The following is a 21,979-nucleotide window of genomic DNA, read 5'->3' on the forward strand; positions in this document are numbered from 1 at the left end:
ATTGCTGGAAGCCTGGTAATGGACTTCCTTGTTTGGAATTAGGGCATTAAGTTTGATTTTTTTTCAAAGAAGACAAGTCAATCTATTGTCGTAAAGCTGGTGTCTATGTCGTTGTCGTCATCATGCAAATTGCCAAAAAATGTACCTTTTCTATACAAATAATTAACCATTTAAGATATTCAAACAAAACCTTGTATGCATTCCTTATTCTTCGCATTTTAAAGCTTCCCAGTAACAAGACTAAAGCAACGCAAGCAAATGCAAAATCCTCACCCATTTTTTCAGCCAATCAAAGGGGCATAAGTCAACAATGATACAATCAAGAGACACAGATTTTGCTGAGTATGTGCATATTGTCTCTTGCAACATGTGTACAAAGCACTATGTGAATCTTATAAGGTTTTAAGTTTCCAAAGTTTTTTCTACACCAACAACATCAAGGCTAAAAAACCCAGACGTATCCACATCAATGAACGAACATTTTGTATCACTTGTAAATATTGAAGCATGCATCTCATCCATTCAGACAAACTGCAGGGAAAAAGTTGATACTATTTTTTGTATTTTATTTTACATGATTATGTTTTTAAAGTGATATTTAACATGTGTAATTCATTTTAAAATATCTAATAACAAGAAATTTTGTAAAACTCCTATCAGTTAAGCTCATCTGTTTTTATTCTTTCTAACAAAACAAATCTGATTATTCTATTTTTAACCAATGGCAATCTCTTATTTCTTTCCAATAAATGGATAAAAAATCTGAGAATTTACTACACTGTCTTCAACCTAAATGTCACTGTCTCTTTGAATCACTTAGTTTTCATTCATAATCCTGCATACCCTTTGTTATTCTTCTAAGAAGATGCATTTTCCCCACTCCTTGAACTATGTGTCAGAATCGGTGCTGGTCCATTGTTGCAGCATGAAGCATATTTTAAAGTCCAGCTCAGACACAGCAATGAAGCCCTCCTTTCCAGGAAGCATTCAACATCCAGACCGTCCTACACAATGCATTTTAAAGTACAGGACACCATCAGAATTCTAGAAATCCATGTTACAGCTGTTTAGCAGAAAAATCCTGTTCCTGGAGTTCTCTTCCTTTCACCAGACGAAAGGAGCCCGCTCCCTTAACATGCGGACGTCAAAGGTATTCCACTCCTTCTGTTTGATGTACAACTCCTGGGTGGTGTCCAGACAAGCCAGTAGAGCTGCTCCCTTCCAACTAACAATCTCTGGATCCAAATCCTGTAAGAAATTGGAAGAGGTTTAAAAAACCCAATATTTCATGCTCCCTTTCAGCTGAAAACCTCTTGCTCCATATATATCCCATAAGAAATTGAAAGTGTTTAAAAAAAACAATATCGATCTTATGTTTTCTTTCAACCTCTAAAAAAAAATCTGTGTGAAATATGATTGTAAAGATTAAATCATTAAGTTAGGAAGTACCATTACAGCAGTAACATTTCAAAATATTTTAGTTATTGGCATATTTGTTTTTCTTTTAAGTGGCACGCTTATTCAAAATCAATACATACACATGTATAACAAACATAAATTTTGACTGATTAACCTTGAACTTCTCACTAAATAATGCATTGATGGAAAATATTTATTACTGATAACAAGTTTGTAACCCTGTATTTAATAACAGAAAACGCCAAAAATAATAAATGATTGGTGAATGCTAAAATATTTACTGTGGCCTATTATCGTCTAATGAGGAAGATATACCATGTTTTCTGCACCTTTCTTTCAAATTAAACTAGGTACCCTTCATAAAAACCTTTGTTGTCGACATTTATTCATCCTTTTTGTATATCAAAACAGTTGTATTAATTGTGGTAAATTTTATTTGGGAGTAAGAGTGCATCTTTAAATATGACTACATGTATCCATAAACTTCCATTTTTGCAATTTTAATTAATTTTATTTTATTTTAGCTCCAGGTGACATAAGCTGATAGCTTATAGCATCACTCTCAAGTCAGTTACCTCTGAAAAACAAGTACTGTTAAAGTTTTTGATAGGCCATAAGAAAATGCACCCAAGAGGGCTTGAACCAACAACCTTTTGGGTGTGAGGGGGACAACACAACCACTAGACCACTCCATCCCCCTTAATGCGATAATGTGAGCTTCATTAATTTTTCATTTATATAAAGCTTAGTTTTAAATTAATAATTAACGGCTGATCTTCTTTTGGTTCAAAATTAATGAAGCTTTATTTCCATTTGTTTAGCAGTCATGAATATTAATATCAGAATGGTTCAGCATCATGCAAATTAAAATACCAAATATACTCATATCGCTACACTCACCTTAGGTCTTGTGATGACATCCATGGTATCCAGAAGAGGCCGTATGTGTGATGGCATATATTTCCAGATACAGTACTGTAGCCAGGGCTGAGCACTCTCAAAGTTCAGGCCCCCTCCCACAACAACGATACAGCTGTACATCTTCTTCTTCATCTCATCTGAACCTTAAAAGTGTGAGGAAAAATATGAAATACATGACTGTATGCAGAAACAATAGATTTAAACATTGTTTTTCTTAACCATTGAGCACCTGGCTCATGAACCTTTTATCTTCAGATCCCGGATTACCGAACTTTGACAGTTGACAAGCGGGCTACCATTTAAAAACATTTGTAGCTTGATGATGTATTTTCAGACACTGAGTGTTAAAACGATTCAAACATCTTTGAATGAATACATTTTTGGAACATGTTTGATTAAAATATAGAACATTCAAAACATACCATGTATGAGATTTTAATTTAGGTATCAGAAATGCAAAAAAATATTTTATTTTGACACTCGTACATGAACCTAGTAGGTTAGGTATAACTATAATGAAAGTCCCAAAAGTCAATTTCCAAAACAACATATGCATCAAAACAAATTTTTGAACCGCCATTATAAGTAACAACAGTTTCACATTAAAAACACAAAAAAGACTTCATGAAGTTCATGTACCACATTTCTCTATGCTGTACAATACAGCTTGGTCAATGCCCATGAGAGGCGGGGCCACAGTCAGCTCCTCCTCCTCTGCCTCCTCCTCCAGCTCTGCCCCCCGACCACGCCCCTTAACACCTTCCGTTGTCGCCATGGTATCCGGCATGTCATTGGAGTCATCGTCATTCAGGATGTTAAGGGTAGATTCATCCATGGTCAGGTCTGGGCCTTCTCTAGTATTGTCTGCATTGTCTTTCTTCTTTGACATCTTGGTACCCTTTTTAGAGAGATAGACACTAAATAGACACTAATGGTGAAATTTGAAACAACCAAGTGAATCAGATTAACAGATATCTATCATATAGAAATTGTCTAAATGCCAGGATACACTAACATACCCCTACATGCACTCACTGAGTAAACTTATTGATCCTAGATGGCAGATTTACATAACAAAGTATGTCCTTACAGGTTCCTGTCTGGTCTGGACCTGTTTCAGGTAGAAGTCATCATGGGGATCTGCTGGGTCTCCCTCATTATGTTTCTGAATATGGGTCAGGTTCTCACCTATAAGGCGTGGACATATTCTATATATTATGACTGTCTAAATACAAAGTGACATCAAAAACATGATGAACAAACTAGAGCATTTGCACAACAAGAAGAAAAGCAACAAAATTTAGACAAGAAAAAAATGCTAACTTTTTTAGATATGTTTTGTTGAATAAAAGTTGTAAACTTCACAAGGATTGTCACTTTATAACACAAAAATTAAACTAGGCTCGACCTTCTCATTATTTGGTACTGGTTGAGAAGCAGTTTCCGACGGAAAGCAGTTTCCAACAAATCGCTTTTTCGCGTACCTTCCTTAGATCTTCATAAAGAATGTACTGCAATTCAGCTATATGGTAACTAGGCAATCAAAAGTTGAAATTCTTACCGAGACACGTAAGAAACTTTTATTATTATTTAATGTTTAATGTTTATTTTTCATTTTGTACACAAACTTGCACGTGGGGGATCTGCACCCGCAGCGTATTGCGCATGCGTGTGAACCTAATTTGCATATCTATGAATAGCTACACGGTTTTCCTTAATTGACTTATACAAACGACGATCATTGTGTACATATTTGTGAACACTGGTGTCATGCTTGTTTCACATCCACATTCACTTAAATGTATACAAACACAAGTTTCCATCAGAAATGAATAAAAAAATCATTGATATTCAGTCTCTGCCTGATTTCGAGTATGAATTGAATGTCGTAAATTTTAAGGTTTAAATTTTTTGTAAATGCTGAAAAATTAAATAACATTGCTCTTATTACAGTCTTATATTTAGTTTATTAAATAAACGGATAATAAAAACACACAACAGGCACCTCAAATATGCCCCGCATTCAAATTGTCGGAAATTGCTTCTCATCACAAGCTAATCAGAACAACGTAAGTACCCACTTTGCGCCTCTATTAGATACACTACATGTGACGTCACACATGTTAGAAATATATCGACAATAGCAACTTGAGCTGTAGTTATATAAAATGTGAACACTTTCAGTAGATATTTAAATATGTATAAATAATTCAATAAAAACGTTTAAAAACTGTCGGAAACTGCTTGTCAACCAGTACATATTTTGTTCTTTGATAGATAAAACATTTACCATCAACATGTGGGAGTATTCAATGTTATGATTTAAATAAATAGGTCTTTGATAGTGAATAGATTGGTTAAAAACGATAAAATGTTATTATTTTCTTCCTGTGTATTTTAACAAATACCATTTACTGAAAAGTGAGCCGAAATGGCGGAGTTTGTCAATGAGCTTAAATGGTAACTTGGTTGAAAAGAACCAGATTCTTGATAGCAGGCATTGAACAATAAATCTGGACAAAATCAGCAAGTCAACACTGACAGCCCTGCATTACCCTGGAGTCCGTACATGTCTGGGAAGTATAAACTGAGGGGTGCCAGGACCAGCTCATCTCCTATCTGTATCAGGTACTTGGTGATGTTCTCCCCTGGACGCTTCAACTGTATAGACTCTTCCAGGTAGCCGTATCTGTTCTGCAAATAGACAGGGACAAAAAGTAAGTTTAAAAACTTTATCATACATTCTGTGCTAAATTAAAATAGTGAAACTGGAGTACCATAAACAAATGGGAACACTATTTTTCTCTAACAGTTTGTTAAGGGGCTTACTCAACAATGATTAAAGTCAGAGTTATGTGACCTGGTACACATATCCATATCATTGTTACTGGTAATGTCATGTTTTTGGAGTCATATGACTATAAGTAGGTAATCATTTCATTGCTAAGGTGGAAGCTTTTGTATGCAAAACTTTGATTCATCAAAGTTGAAGGCAATCAACACAGAAATTTATAGAATAATTGGTTTACATGATCAAAACAGCATAATCTATCCTTCAGGTTGTGACACATGAGGGGGCCATATTCAATAGGAAACTTAGATTGAACTTAAGTTTAAGATTAGAAACTTTAAGTTGACAAATTGGCTGAATGGAATCACTGAGGCATATCTAAGGATAAGGATAAGATCAATATTGAATACTGGCCCAGGTGTACGCTGGGGTTGAAATATAGATTGTAATAGAAATATTTTCCACATACATGATCAAAATGGCAAAGTCTCTCCTTGAGATCCTGACACATGAGAATATCTGGGTAGAAGGCCATGTTCAGGCTAGGGTTGAAGCCTAGAGTGGCTAATAAATCCTTGAACATGCGTGTAATGTCACTCCCACCAACCTCCATTGTCAGTCTGAAAGAATAAACGAAATTTATGATAACCACAAGGAACACATTGCTCATGTAAAGAAAGAGTAATTAAACTTGTACTTTTGGACCTTTTAAGCCAAGTCCTTATATCACAACTTGGCTTAAACTTCACAGGCAGGCAATCATTTTACCATTGCACAATTCATCTCTTTTGTCCTGGAGTTATTTGTATGGTTATTAATGGACACAACACAAGAGTTATATCCCTTGCTCTGCATTCATGCAAGATATAACGAAGAATGAACATAAACTCGACACTTGAAACTTAAACAGCAGGACATACACAAAAAGACCTTGAACTGTGCTAGCTGTAACATGCGCTCCTCAATATGGTGAACATTTGGGGTTAGTTTTACCAAAATCCTTCAAGCAGTTCAAGAGATATATAATGGACAGCATTTGTGACGGACAGACAGACGGACATCTAGACCAAAAACAATATGTCTACCCATTTATGAGGGGAAACATAATTTATGAATGAAAATCTTTCATGATGTTAATAATTATGGCAAACATAACATTGTTATATCGTTGCATTTATGCTGCAAGAATTACAGAATAAAATCAGCTCGCAAATCAAAGCAGCATGATGATTAACTGTCTGACCTTGTATTTCTGTGTGATATGCCATCCTCGATACAAGAGATGCTAGTTTTCTGGTCCCCAACATCGACGAGACAGCCACTGGGTACGCCTGCACCAAACAATGCACACACTGACTCCTGAATAGAAAAAGTATATATGCTAAAGTGAGCGGACAAAGAGTGGTTGAAACCAGGAGTGTATGAACTATGACCAACATGTATGTAAGTGAAAATATGTCAATTGCATAACATCCTTTTTTGAAAATTAACCACATTTTCAATATTTAATGGATAAACAGTAATATTTTCTTGAAGGGAGTATGAAATTCTAACATCTATAATTATTTAATTATTGTTTTATACAAAATAATATTGAATAATTTTACTCGTACAATAATGAAAATTTAAAATAAGTGTTTTATGATACACCGTATCCCAATCTTTAACTGCCATTTTAAATTGGTTTAACACCATCAAGTTGATGTGAGTTATATCCCTTTCTTCAAACGTTAAGAAACCATTTATTATTATTATCTGAAAAGCCAAATTGGGCATGAAATCAACTTAAGAAAAAAATGTCAAAAGCTTGTTACTGCTTGTAAGACAGGCATTTTTTAGATCAAAATCACAGGAAAAAAACTGCATGTTATAACTTGTCATTTACGGTTCCTGATGTACTATTACACTACCATCACATACCTGATGTACTACTACACTACCATCACATGTCTGATGTACTACTACACTACCATCACATACCTGATGTACTACTACACTACCAACACATACCTGATGCACCACTACACTACCATCACATACCTGATGTACTACTACACTACCATCACATACCTGATGTACTACTACACTACCAACACATACCTGATGTACCACTACACTACCAACACATACCTGATGTACTACTACACTATCAACACATACCTGATGTACTACTACACTACCATCACATACCTGATGTACCACTACACTATCAACACATACCTGATGTACCACTACACTACCATCACATACCTGATGCACTACTACACTACCAACACATACCTGATGTACTACTACACTACCAACACATACCTGATGTACCACTACACTACCAACACATACCTGATGTACCACTACACTACCAACACATACCTGATGTACTACTACACTACAAACACATACCTGATGTACTACTACACTACCAACACATACCTGATGTACCACTACACTACCAACACATACCTGATGTACCACTACACTACCATCACATACCTGATGTACCACTACACTACCAACACATACCTGATGTACCACTACACTACCAACACATACCTGATGTACCACTACACTACCATCACATACCTGATGTACCACTACACTACCAACACATACCTGATGTACTACTACACTATCAACACATAACTGATGTACCACTACACTACCATCACATACTTGATGTACTACTACACTACCAACACATACCTGATGTACCACTACACTACCATCACATACCTGATATACCACTACACTACCAACACATACCTGATGTACTACTACACTATCAACACATACCTGATGTACTACTACACTATCAACACATACCTGATGTACTACTACACTATCAACACATACCTGATGTACTACTACACTACCATCACATAACTGATGAACTGCTACACTACCAACACATACCTTATGCACTACTAACCTACCATCACATACCTGATGTACTACTACACTACCATCACATACCTGATGTACTACTACACTACCATCACATACCTGATGTACTACTACACTACCAACACATACCTGATGTACTACTACACTACCATCACATACCTGATGTACTACTACACTACCAACACATACCTGATGTACTACTACACTACCAACACATACCTGATGTACTACTACACTATCAACACATACCTGATGTACTACTACACTACCAACACATACCTGATGTACTACTACACTATCAACACATACCTGATGTACTACTACACTACCATCACATACCTGATGTACTACTACACTACCAACACATACCTGATGTACTACTACACTACCAACACATACCTGATGTACCACTACACTACCATCACATACCTGATGTACTACTACACTACCAACACATACCTGATGTACTACTGCACTACCATCACATACCTGATGTACCACTACACTACCATCACATACCTGATGTACTACTACACTACCAACACATACCTGATGTACTACTACACTACCAACACATACCTGATGTACCACTACACTACCATCACATACCTGATGTACTACTACACTACCAACACATAACTGATGCACTACTACACTACCATCACATACCTGATGTACCACTACACTACCATCACATACCTGATGTACTACTGCACCTCCATCACATACCTGATGTACCACTACACTACCAACACATACCTGATGTACTACTACACTACCATCACATACCTGATGTACTACTGCACCTCCATCACATACCTGATGTACTACTACACTACCATCACATACCTGATGTACTACTACACTACCATCACATACCTGATGTACCACTACACTACCATCACATACCTGATGTACTACTACACTACCATCACATACCTGATGTACTACTACACTATCAACACATACCTGATGTACTACTACACTACCATCACATACCTGATGTACTACTACACTATCAACACATACCTGATGTACTACTACACTATCATCACATACCTGATGTACTACTACACTACCATCACATACCTGATGTACTACTACACTATCAACACATACCTGATGTACCACTACACTACCATCACATACCTGATGTACCACTACACTACCATCACATACCTGATGTACTACTACACTATCAACACATACCTGATGTACTACTACACTACCATCACATACCTGATGTACTACTACACTACCAACACATACCTGATGTACTACTACACTATCAACACATACCTGATGTACTACTACACTATCAACACATACCTGATGTACTACTACACTACCATCACATACCTGATGTACTACTACACTACCATCACATACCTGATGTACTACTACACTACCATCACATACCTGATGCACTACTACACTACCATCACATACCTGATGTACTACTACACTACCATCACATACCTGATGTACTACTACACTACCAACACATACCTGATGCACTACTACACTATCAACACATACCTGATGCACTACTACACTATCAACACATACCTGATGTACTACTACACTCCCATCACATACCTGATGTACTACTACACTACCAACACATAACTGATGCACTACTACACTACCAACACATACCTGATGTACTACTACACTACCATCACATACCTGATGCACTACTACACTACCATCACATACCTGATGTACTACTACACTACCATCACATACCTGATGTACTACTACACTATCAACACATACCTGATGCACTACTACACTATCAACACATACCTGATGCACTACTACACTATCAACACATACCTGATGTACCACTACACTACCAACACATAACTGATGTACCACTACACTACCATCACATACCTGATGCACTACTACACTACCATCACATACCTGATGCACTACTACACTACCATCACATACCTGATGTACTACTACATTACCATCACATACCTGATTCACCACTTCACTACCATCACATACCTGATGTACCACTTCACTACCATCACATACCTGATGTACTACTACACTACCATCACATACCTGATGTACTACTACACTATCAACACATACCTGATGTACTACTACACTATCAACACATACCTGATGTACTACTACACTATCAACACATACCTGATGTACTACTACACTACCAACACATACCTGATGCACTACTACACTATCAACACATAACTGATGTACTACTACACTATCAACACATACCTGATGCACTACTACACTAACAACACATACCTGATGCACTACTACACTACCAACACATACCTGATGTACTACTACACTACCATCACATACCTGATGTACCACTACACTACCATCACATACCTGATGTACTACTACACTACCAACACATACCTGATGCACTACTACACTACCAACACATACCTGATGTACCACTACACTACCATCACATACCTGATGTACTACTACACTACCATCACATACCTGATGTACCACTACACTACCAACACATACCTGATGTACTACTACACTATCAACACATACCTGATGTACCACTACACTACCAACACATACCTGATGTACTACTACACTACCAACACATACCTGATGTACTACTACACTATCAACACATACCTGATGCACTACTACACTACCAACACATACCTGATGCACTACTACACTACCATCACATACCTGATGCACTACTACACTATCAACACATACCTGATGTACTACTACACTACCATCACATACCTGATGTACTATTACACTACCATCACATACCTGATGCACTACTACACTATCAACACATACCTGATGTACTACTACACTACCATCACATACCTGATGTACTACTACACTACCATCACATACCTGATGCACTACTACACTATCAACACATACCTGATGTACTACTACACTACCATCACATACCTGATGTACTACTACACTATCAACACATACCTGATGCACTACTACACTACCAACACATACCTGATGTACCACTACACTACCATCACATACCTGATGTACTACTACACTATCAACACATACCTGATGTACTACTACACTATCAACACATACCTGATGTACTACTACACTATCAACACATACCTGATGTACTACTACACTATCAACACATACCTGATGTACTACTACACTATCAACACATACCTGATGTACTACTACACTATCAACACATACCTGATGTACTACTACACTATCAACACATACCTGATGTACTACTACACTACCAACACATACCTGATGTACTACTACACTACCAACACATACCTGATGTACTACTACACTACCATCACATACCTGATGTACTACTACACTACCAACACATAACTGATGCACTACTACACTACCATCACATACCTGATGCACTACTACACTACCAACACATACCTGATGTACTACTACACTACCATCACATACCTGATGCACTACTACACTACCATCACATACCTGATGTACTACTACACTACCAACACATACCTGATGTACTACTACACTACCAACACATACCTGATGTACTACTACACTACCAACACATACCTGATGTACTACTACACTATCAACACATACCTGATGTACTACTACACTATCAACACATACCTGATGTACCACTACACTATCATCACATACCTGATGTACTACTACACTATCAAAACATACCTGATGTACTACTACACTACCATCACATACCTGATGTACTACTACACTACCAACACATACCTGATGTACTACTACACTATCAACACATACCTGATGTACCACTACACTATCAACACATACCTGATGTACCACTACACTACCATCACATACCTGATGTACTACTACACTATCAACACATACCTGATGTACTACTACACTATCAACACATACCTGATGTACTACTACACTATCAACACATACCTGATGCACTACTACACTACCATCACATACCTGATGTACTACTACACTATCAACACATACCTGATGTACTACTACACTACCATCACATACCTGATGTACTACTACACTATCAACACATACCTGATGTACTACTACACTATCAACACATACCTGATGTACTACTACACTATCAACACATACCTGATGCACTACTACACTACCATCACATACCTGATGTACTACTACATTACCATCACATACCTGATTCACCACTTCACTACCATCACATACCTGATGTACCACTTCACTACCATCACATACCTGATGTACTACTACACTACCATCACATACCTGATTTACTACTACACTACCATCACATACCTGATGTACTACTACACTACCAACACATACCTGATGTACTACTACACTACCAACACATACCTGATGTACTACTACACTACCAACACATAACTGATGTACTACTACACTATCAACACATAACTGATGCACTACTACACTACCATCACATACCTGATGTACTACTACACTACCATCACATACCTGATGTACTACTACACTACCATCACATACCTGATGTACTACTACACTACCATCACATACCTGATGTACTACTACACTATCAACACATACCTGATGCACTACTACACTATCAACACATACCTGATGTACTACTACACTATCAACACATACCTGATGTACTACTACACTACCAACACATACCTGATGCACTACTACACTACCAACACATACCTGATGTACTACTACACTACCAACACATACCTGATGTACTACTACACTACCATCACATACCTGATGCACTACTACACTACCAACACATTCCTGATGCACTACTACACTACCAACACATACCTGATGTACCACTACACTACCATCACATACCTGATGTACCACTACACTACCAACACATACCTGATGTACCACTACACTACCATCACATACCTGATGTACCACTACACTACCATCACATACCTGATGTACTACTACACTACCAACACATACCTGATGTACTACTACACTACCAACACATACCTGATGTACTACTACACTACCAACACATACCTGATGTACTACTACACTACCATCACATACCTGATGTACTACTACACTACCAACACATACCTGATGTACTACTACACTACCAACACATACCTGATGTACTACTACACTACCAACACATACCTGATGTACTACTACACTACCAACACATACCTGATGTACTACTACACTACCAACACATACCTGATGTACTACTACACTACCAACACATACCTGATGTACTACTACACTACCAACACATACCTGATGTACTACTACACTACCAACACATACCTGATGTACTACTACACTACCAACACATACCTGATGTACTACTACACTACCAACACATACCTGATGAACTACTACACTACCAACACATACCTGATGTACTACTACACTACCATCACATACCTGATGCACTACTACACTACCAACACATACCTGATGTACCACTACACTACCATCACATACCTGATGTACCACTACACTACCAACACATACCTGATGTACCACTACACTACCATCACATACCTGATGTACCACTACACTACCAACACATACCTGATGTACCACTACACTACCAACACATACCTGATGTACCACTACACTACCATCACATACCTGATGCACTACTACACTATCATCACATACCTGATGTACCACTACACTACCATCACATACCTGATGTACTACTACACTACCATCACATACCTGATGTACCACTACACTATCAACACATACCTGATGTACCACTACACTACCAACACATACCTGATGTACCACTACACTACCAACACATACCTGATGTACTACTACACTACCAACACATACCTGATGTACTACTACACTACCAACACATACCTGATGTACTACTACACTACCAACACATACCTGATGTACTACTACACTACCAACACATACCTGATGTACCACTACACTACCAACACATACCTGATGTACCACTACACTACCAACACATACCTGATGTACCACTACACTACCATCACATACCTGATGTACCACTACACTACCAACACATACCTGATGTACTACTACACTACCATCACATACCTGATGTACTACTACACTATCAACACATACCTGATGTACCACTACACTACCATCACATACCTGATGTACCACTACACTACCATCACATACCTGATGTACCACTACACTACCAACACATACCTGATGTACTACTACACTATCAACACATACCTGATGTACCACTACACTACCAACACATACCTGATGTACCACTACACTACCATCACATACCTGATGTACCACTACACTACCATCACATACCTGATGTACTACTACACTACCAACACATACCTGATGTACTACTACACTACCAACACATACCTGATGTACCACTACACTACCAACACATACCTGATGTACCACTACACTACCATCACATACCTGATGTACCACTACACTACCATCACATACCTGATGTACCACTACACTACCAACACATACCTGATGTACCACTACACTACCATCACATACCTGATGTACCACTACACTACCATCAGCACATACCTGATGCACTACTACACTACCATCACATACCTGATGCACTACTACACTACCATCACATACCTGATGTACTACTACACTACCATCACATACCTGATGTACTACTACACTACCATCACATACCTGATGTACTACTACACTACCATCACATACCTGATGTACTACTACACTACCATCACATACCTGATGCACTACTACACTATCAACACATACCTGATGTACTACTACACTACCATCACATACCTGATGTACTACTACACTACCATCACATACCTGATGTACTACTACACTACCAACACATACCTGATGTACTACTACACTACCAACACATACCTGATGTACTACTACACTACCAACACATACCTAGTGTACTACTACACTACCAACACATACCTGATGTACTACTACACTATCAACACATACCTGATGTACCACTACACTACCAACACATACCTGATGCACTACTACACCTCCATCACATACCTGATGTACCACTACACTACCAACACATACCTGATGTACTACTACACTACCATCACATACTTGATGTACTACTACACTACCAACACATACCTGATGTACTACTACACTACCATCACATACCTGATGTACTACTACACTACCATCACATACCTGATGTACTACTACACTACCATCACATACCTGATGTACTACTACACTACCAACACATACCTGATGTACTACTACACTACCATCACATACCTGATGCACTACTACACTACCAACACATACCTGATGTACTACTACACTACCAACACATACCTGATGTACTACTACACTACCATCACATACCTGATGTACTACTACACTACCAACACATACCTGATGTACTACTACACTACCAACACATACCTGATGTACTACTACACTACCAACACATAACTGATGCACTACTACACTACCATCACATACCTGATGTACTACTACACTACCATCACATACCTGATGTACTACTACACTACCATCACATACCTGATGCACTACTACACTACCATCACATACCTGATGCACTACTACACTACCAACACATACCTGATGCACTACTACACTACCAACACATACCTGATGCACTACTACACTACCAACACATACCTGATGTACTACTACACTACCAACACATACCTGATGTACTACTACACTACCAACACATACCTGATGTACTACTACACTACCATCACATACCTGATGCACTACTACACTACCAACACATACCTGATGCACTACTACACTACCAACACATACCTGATGTACTACTACACTACCATCACATACCTGATGTACTACTACACTACCAACACATACCTGATGCACTACTACACTACCAACACATACCTGATGCACTACTACACTACCAACACATACCTGATGCACTACTACACTACCATCACATACCTGATGCACTACTACACTACCATCACATACCTGATGTACTACTACACTACCAACACATACCTGATGTACTACTACACTACCATCACATACCTGATGTACTACTACACTACCATCACATACCTGATGTACTACTACACTACCATCACATACCTGATGTACTACTACACTACCATCACATACCTGATGTACTGCTACACTACCATCACATACCTGATGTACTGCTACACTACCATCACATACCTGATGCACTACTACACTACCAACACATACCTGATGTACTACTACACTACCAACACATACCTGATGCACTACTACACTACCAACACATACCTGATGTACCACTACACTACCATCACATACCTGATGTACTACTACACTACCAACACATAACTGATGCACTACTACACTACCATCACATACCTGATGCACTACTACACTACCATCACATACCTGATGCACTACTACACTACTATCACATACCTGATGTACCACTAAACTACCATCACATACCTGATGTACTACTACACTACCAACACATACCTGATGTACTACTACACTATCAACACATACCTGATGTACTACTACACTACCATCACATACCTGATGTACTACTACACTATCAACACATACCTGATGTACCACTACACTACCATCACATACCTGATGTACTACTACACTATCAACACATACCTGATGCACTACTACACTACCATCACATACCTGATGTACTACTACACTATCAACACATACCTGATGTACCACTACACTACCATCACATACCTGATGTACTACTACACTATCAACACATACCTGATGTACCACTACACTACCAACACATACCTGATGTACTACTACACTACCATCACATACCTGATGTACTACTACACTACCAACACATACCTGATGTACTACTACACTACCAACACATAACTGATGCACTACTACACTACCATCACATAACTGATGAACTGCTACACTACCATCACATAACTGATGTACTACTACACTACCATCACATACCTGATGTACTACTACACTACCATCACATAACTGATGAACTGCTACACTACCATCACATACCTGATGTACTACTACACTACCATCACATACCTGATGTACTACTACACTACCATCACATACCTGATGTACTACTACACTACCATCACATACCTGATGTACTACTACACTATCAACACATACCTGATGTACTACTACACTACCATCACATACCTGATGTACTATTACACTACCATCACATACCTGATGTACTACTACACTACCATCACATACCTGATGTACTATTACACTATCAACACATACCTGATGTACTACTACACTACCATCACATACCTGATGTACTACTACACTATCAACACATACCTGATGTACGACTACACTATCAACACATACCTGATGTACGACTACACTACCATCACATACCTGATGTACTACTACACTACCATCACATACCTGATGTACCACTACACTACCATCACATACCTGATGTACCACTACACTACCAACACATACCTGATGTACCACTACACTACCAACACATACCTGATGTACCACTACACTACCATCACATACCTGATGTACCACTACACTACCAACACATACCTGATGTACCACTACACTACCAACACATACCTGATGTACTACTACACTACCATCACATACCTGATGTACTACTACACTACCATCACATACCTGATGTACTACTACACTATCAACACATACCTGATGTACTACTACACTACCATCACATACCTGATGTACCACTACACTACCATCACATACCTGATGTACCACTACACTACCATCACATACCTGATGTACTACTACACTACCATCACATACCTGATGTACTACTACACTACCATCACATACCTGATGTACTACTACACTACCAACACATACCTGATGTACTACTACACTACCAACACATACCTGATGTACCACTACACTACCAACACATACCTGATGTACTACTACACTACCAACACATACCTGATGTACTACTACACTACCATCACATACCTGATGTACTACTACACTACCATCACATACCTGATGTACCACTACACTACCATCACATACCTGATGTACCACTACACTATCAACACATACCTGATGTACTACTACACTACCATCACATACCTGATGTACTACTACACTACCAACACATACCTGATGTACTACTACACTACCAACACATACCTGATGTACTACTACACTACCAACACATACCTGATGTACTACTACACTATCAACACATACCTGATGTACTACTACACTATCAACACATACCTGATGTACTACTACACTACCATCACATACCTGATGTACTACTACACTACCATCACATACCTGATGTACCACTACACTACCATCACATAACTGATGTACTACTACACTACCATCACATACCTGATGTACTACTACACTACCATCACATAACTGATGTACTACTACACTACCATCACATACCTGATGTACTACTACACTATCAACACATACCTGATGCACTACTACACTACCAACACATACCTGATGTACCACTACACTACCATCACATACCTGATGTACTACTACACTACCATCACATAACTGATGAACTGCTACACTACCATCACATAACTGATGAACTGCTACACTACCATCACATAACTGATGAACTACTACACTATCAACACATACCTGATGTACTACTACACTACCAACACATAACTGATGAACTACTACACTATCAACACATACCTGATGTACTACTACACTACCAACACATAACTGATGAACTGCTACACTACCATCACATACCTGATGTACTACTACACTACCATCACATAACTGATGAACTGCTACACTACCATCACATACCTGATGTACTACTACACTACCATCACATACCTGATGTACTACTACACTACCATCACATACCTGATGTACTACTACACTACCATCACATACCTGATGTACTACTACACTATCAACACATACCTGATGTACTACTACACTACCATCACATACCTGATGTACTATTACACTACCATCACATACCTGATGTACTACTACACTACCAACACATAACTGATGAACTGCTACACTACCATCACATACCTGATGTACCACTACACTACCATCACATACCTGATGTACTACTACACTACCATCACATACCTGATGTACTACTACACTACCATCACATACCTGATGTACTACTACACTACCAACACATACCTGATGTACTACTACACTATCAACACATACCTGATGTACTACTACACTACCATCACATACCTGATGTACTACTACACTACCAACACATACCTGATGTACTACTACACTATCAACACATACCTGATGTACTACTACACTACCAACACATACCTGATGTACTACTACACTACCAACACATACCTGATGTACTACTACACTATCAACACATACCTGATGTACTACTACACTATCAACACATACCTGATGTACCACTACACTACCATCACATACCTGATGTACTACTACACTACCATCACATACCTGATGTACCACTACACTACCATCACATACCTGATGTACCACTACACTACCATCACATACCTGATGCACTACTACACTACCATCACATACCTGATGAACTGCTACACTACCATCACATAACTGATGAACTGCTACACTACCATCACATACCTGATGCACTACTACACTACCATCACATAACTGATGCACTACTACACTACCATCACATAACTGATGAACTGCTACACTACCATCACATAACTGATGAACTGCTACACTACCATCACATAACTGATGCACTGCTACACTACCATCACATAACTGATGAACTACTACACTACCATCACATAACTGATGCACTGCTACACTACCATCACATAACTGATGAACTGCTACACTACCATCACATAACTGATGAACTGCTACACTACCATCACATAACTGATGAACTGCTACACTACCATCACATAACTGATGAACTGCTACACTACCATCACATAACTGATGAACTGCTACACTACCATCACATAACTGATGAACTGCTACACTACCATCACATAACTGATGAACTGCTACACTACCATCACATAACTGATGAACTGCTACACTACCATCACATAACTGATGAACTGCTACACTACCATCACATAACTGATGAACTGCTACACTACCATCACATAACTGATGAACTACTACACTACCATCACATACCTGATGTACTACTACACTACCATCACATACCTGATGTACTACTACACTACCATCACATACCTGATGTACTACTACACTACCATCACATAACTGATGAACTACTACACTACCATCACATAACTGATGAACTGCTACACTACCATCACATAACTGATGAACTGCTACACTACCATCACATAACTGATGAACTGCTACACTACCATCACATAACTGATGAACTGCTACACTACCATCACATAACTGATGAACTACTACACTACCATCACATAACTGATGAACTGCTACACTACCATCACATAACTGATGAACTGCTACACTACCATCACATAACTGATGAACTGCTACACTACCATCACATAACTGATGAACTGCTACACTACCATCACATAACTGATGAACTACTACACTACCATCACATACCTGATGTACTACTACACTACCATCACATACCTGATGTACCACTACACTACCATCACATACCTGATGTACCACTACACTACCATCACATACCTGATGTACTGCTACACTACCAACACATAACTGATGAACTGCTACACTACCATCACATACCTGATGTACTACTACACTACCATCACATACCTGATGTACTACTACACTACCATCACATACCTGATGTACTACTACACTATCAACACATACCTGATATACTACTACACTACCAACACATACCTGATGTACTACTACACTATCAACACATAACTGATGTACTACTACACTACCATCACATAACTGATGCACTACTACACTACCATCACATACCTGATGTACTACTACACTACCATCACATAACTGATGAACTGCTACACTACCATCACATACCTGATGTACTACTACACTACCATCACATACCTGATGTACTACTACACTACCATCACATACCTGATGTAGTACTACACTATCAACACATACCTGATGTACTACTACACTACCAACACATACCTGATGTACCACTACACTACCATCACATACCTGATGTACTACTACACTACCATCACATAACTGATGAACTGCTACACTACCATCACATACCTGATGTACTACTACACTACCATCACATACCTGATGTACTACTACACTACCATCACATACCTGATGTACTACTACACTATCAACACATACCTGATATACTACTACACTACCAACACATACCTGATGTACTACTACACTACCATCACATAACTGATGTACTACTACACTATCAACACATACCTGATGAACTGCTACACTACCATCACATAACTGATGCACTACTACACTACCATCACATACCTGATGTACTACTACACTACCATCACATAACTGATGAACTGCTACACTACCATCACATACCTGATGTACTACTACACTACCATCACATACCTGATGTAGTACTACACTATCAACACATACCTGATGTACTACTACACTACCAACACATACCTGATGTACTACTACACTACCATCACATAACTGATGAACTGCTACACTACCATCACATAACTGATGCACTACTACACTACCATCACATACCTGATGTACTACTACACTACCATCACATACCTGATGTACTACTACACTACCATCACATACCTGATGTACTACTACACTACCATCACATACCTGATGTACTACTACACTACCATCACATACCTGATGTAGTACTACACTATCAACACATACCTGATGTACTACTACACTACCATCACATACCTGATGTACCACTACACTACCATCACATACCTGATGTACTACTAC

The 21,979-nt window shown here is 38.5% G+C and overlaps 1 protein-coding gene across 1 annotated transcript in view; it reads right to left on the reverse strand.

Moving 5' to 3' along the window:
- Positions 1-551: 551 nt before the first annotated feature.
- LOC128217630 (actin-related protein 8-like) overlaps positions 552-21,979 on the reverse strand; it is a 30,837-nt gene continuing 9,409 nt past the window's right edge. Inside the window, exons 7-13 of the mRNA XM_052924897.1 lie at positions 6,375-6,490; positions 5,601-5,751; positions 4,896-5,034; positions 3,431-3,528; positions 2,980-3,238; positions 2,320-2,483; positions 552-1,248 (exon numbers count right to left, since the gene is read on the reverse strand). Coding sequence (XP_052780857.1) covers positions 1,105-1,248; positions 2,320-2,483; positions 2,980-3,238; positions 3,431-3,528; positions 4,896-5,034; positions 5,601-5,751; positions 6,375-6,490 — 1,071 coding nt within the window. The 3' untranslated portion in view covers positions 552-1,104. The remainder of the gene's footprint in view (positions 1,249-2,319; positions 2,484-2,979; positions 3,239-3,430; positions 3,529-4,895; positions 5,035-5,600; positions 5,752-6,374; positions 6,491-21,979) is intronic.

This window comes from Mya arenaria, chromosome 14 (assembly GCF_026914265.1).
Source record: "Mya arenaria isolate MELC-2E11 chromosome 14, ASM2691426v1".
NCBI classification, from domain to species: domain Eukaryota; kingdom Metazoa; phylum Mollusca; class Bivalvia; order Myida; family Myidae; genus Mya; species Mya arenaria.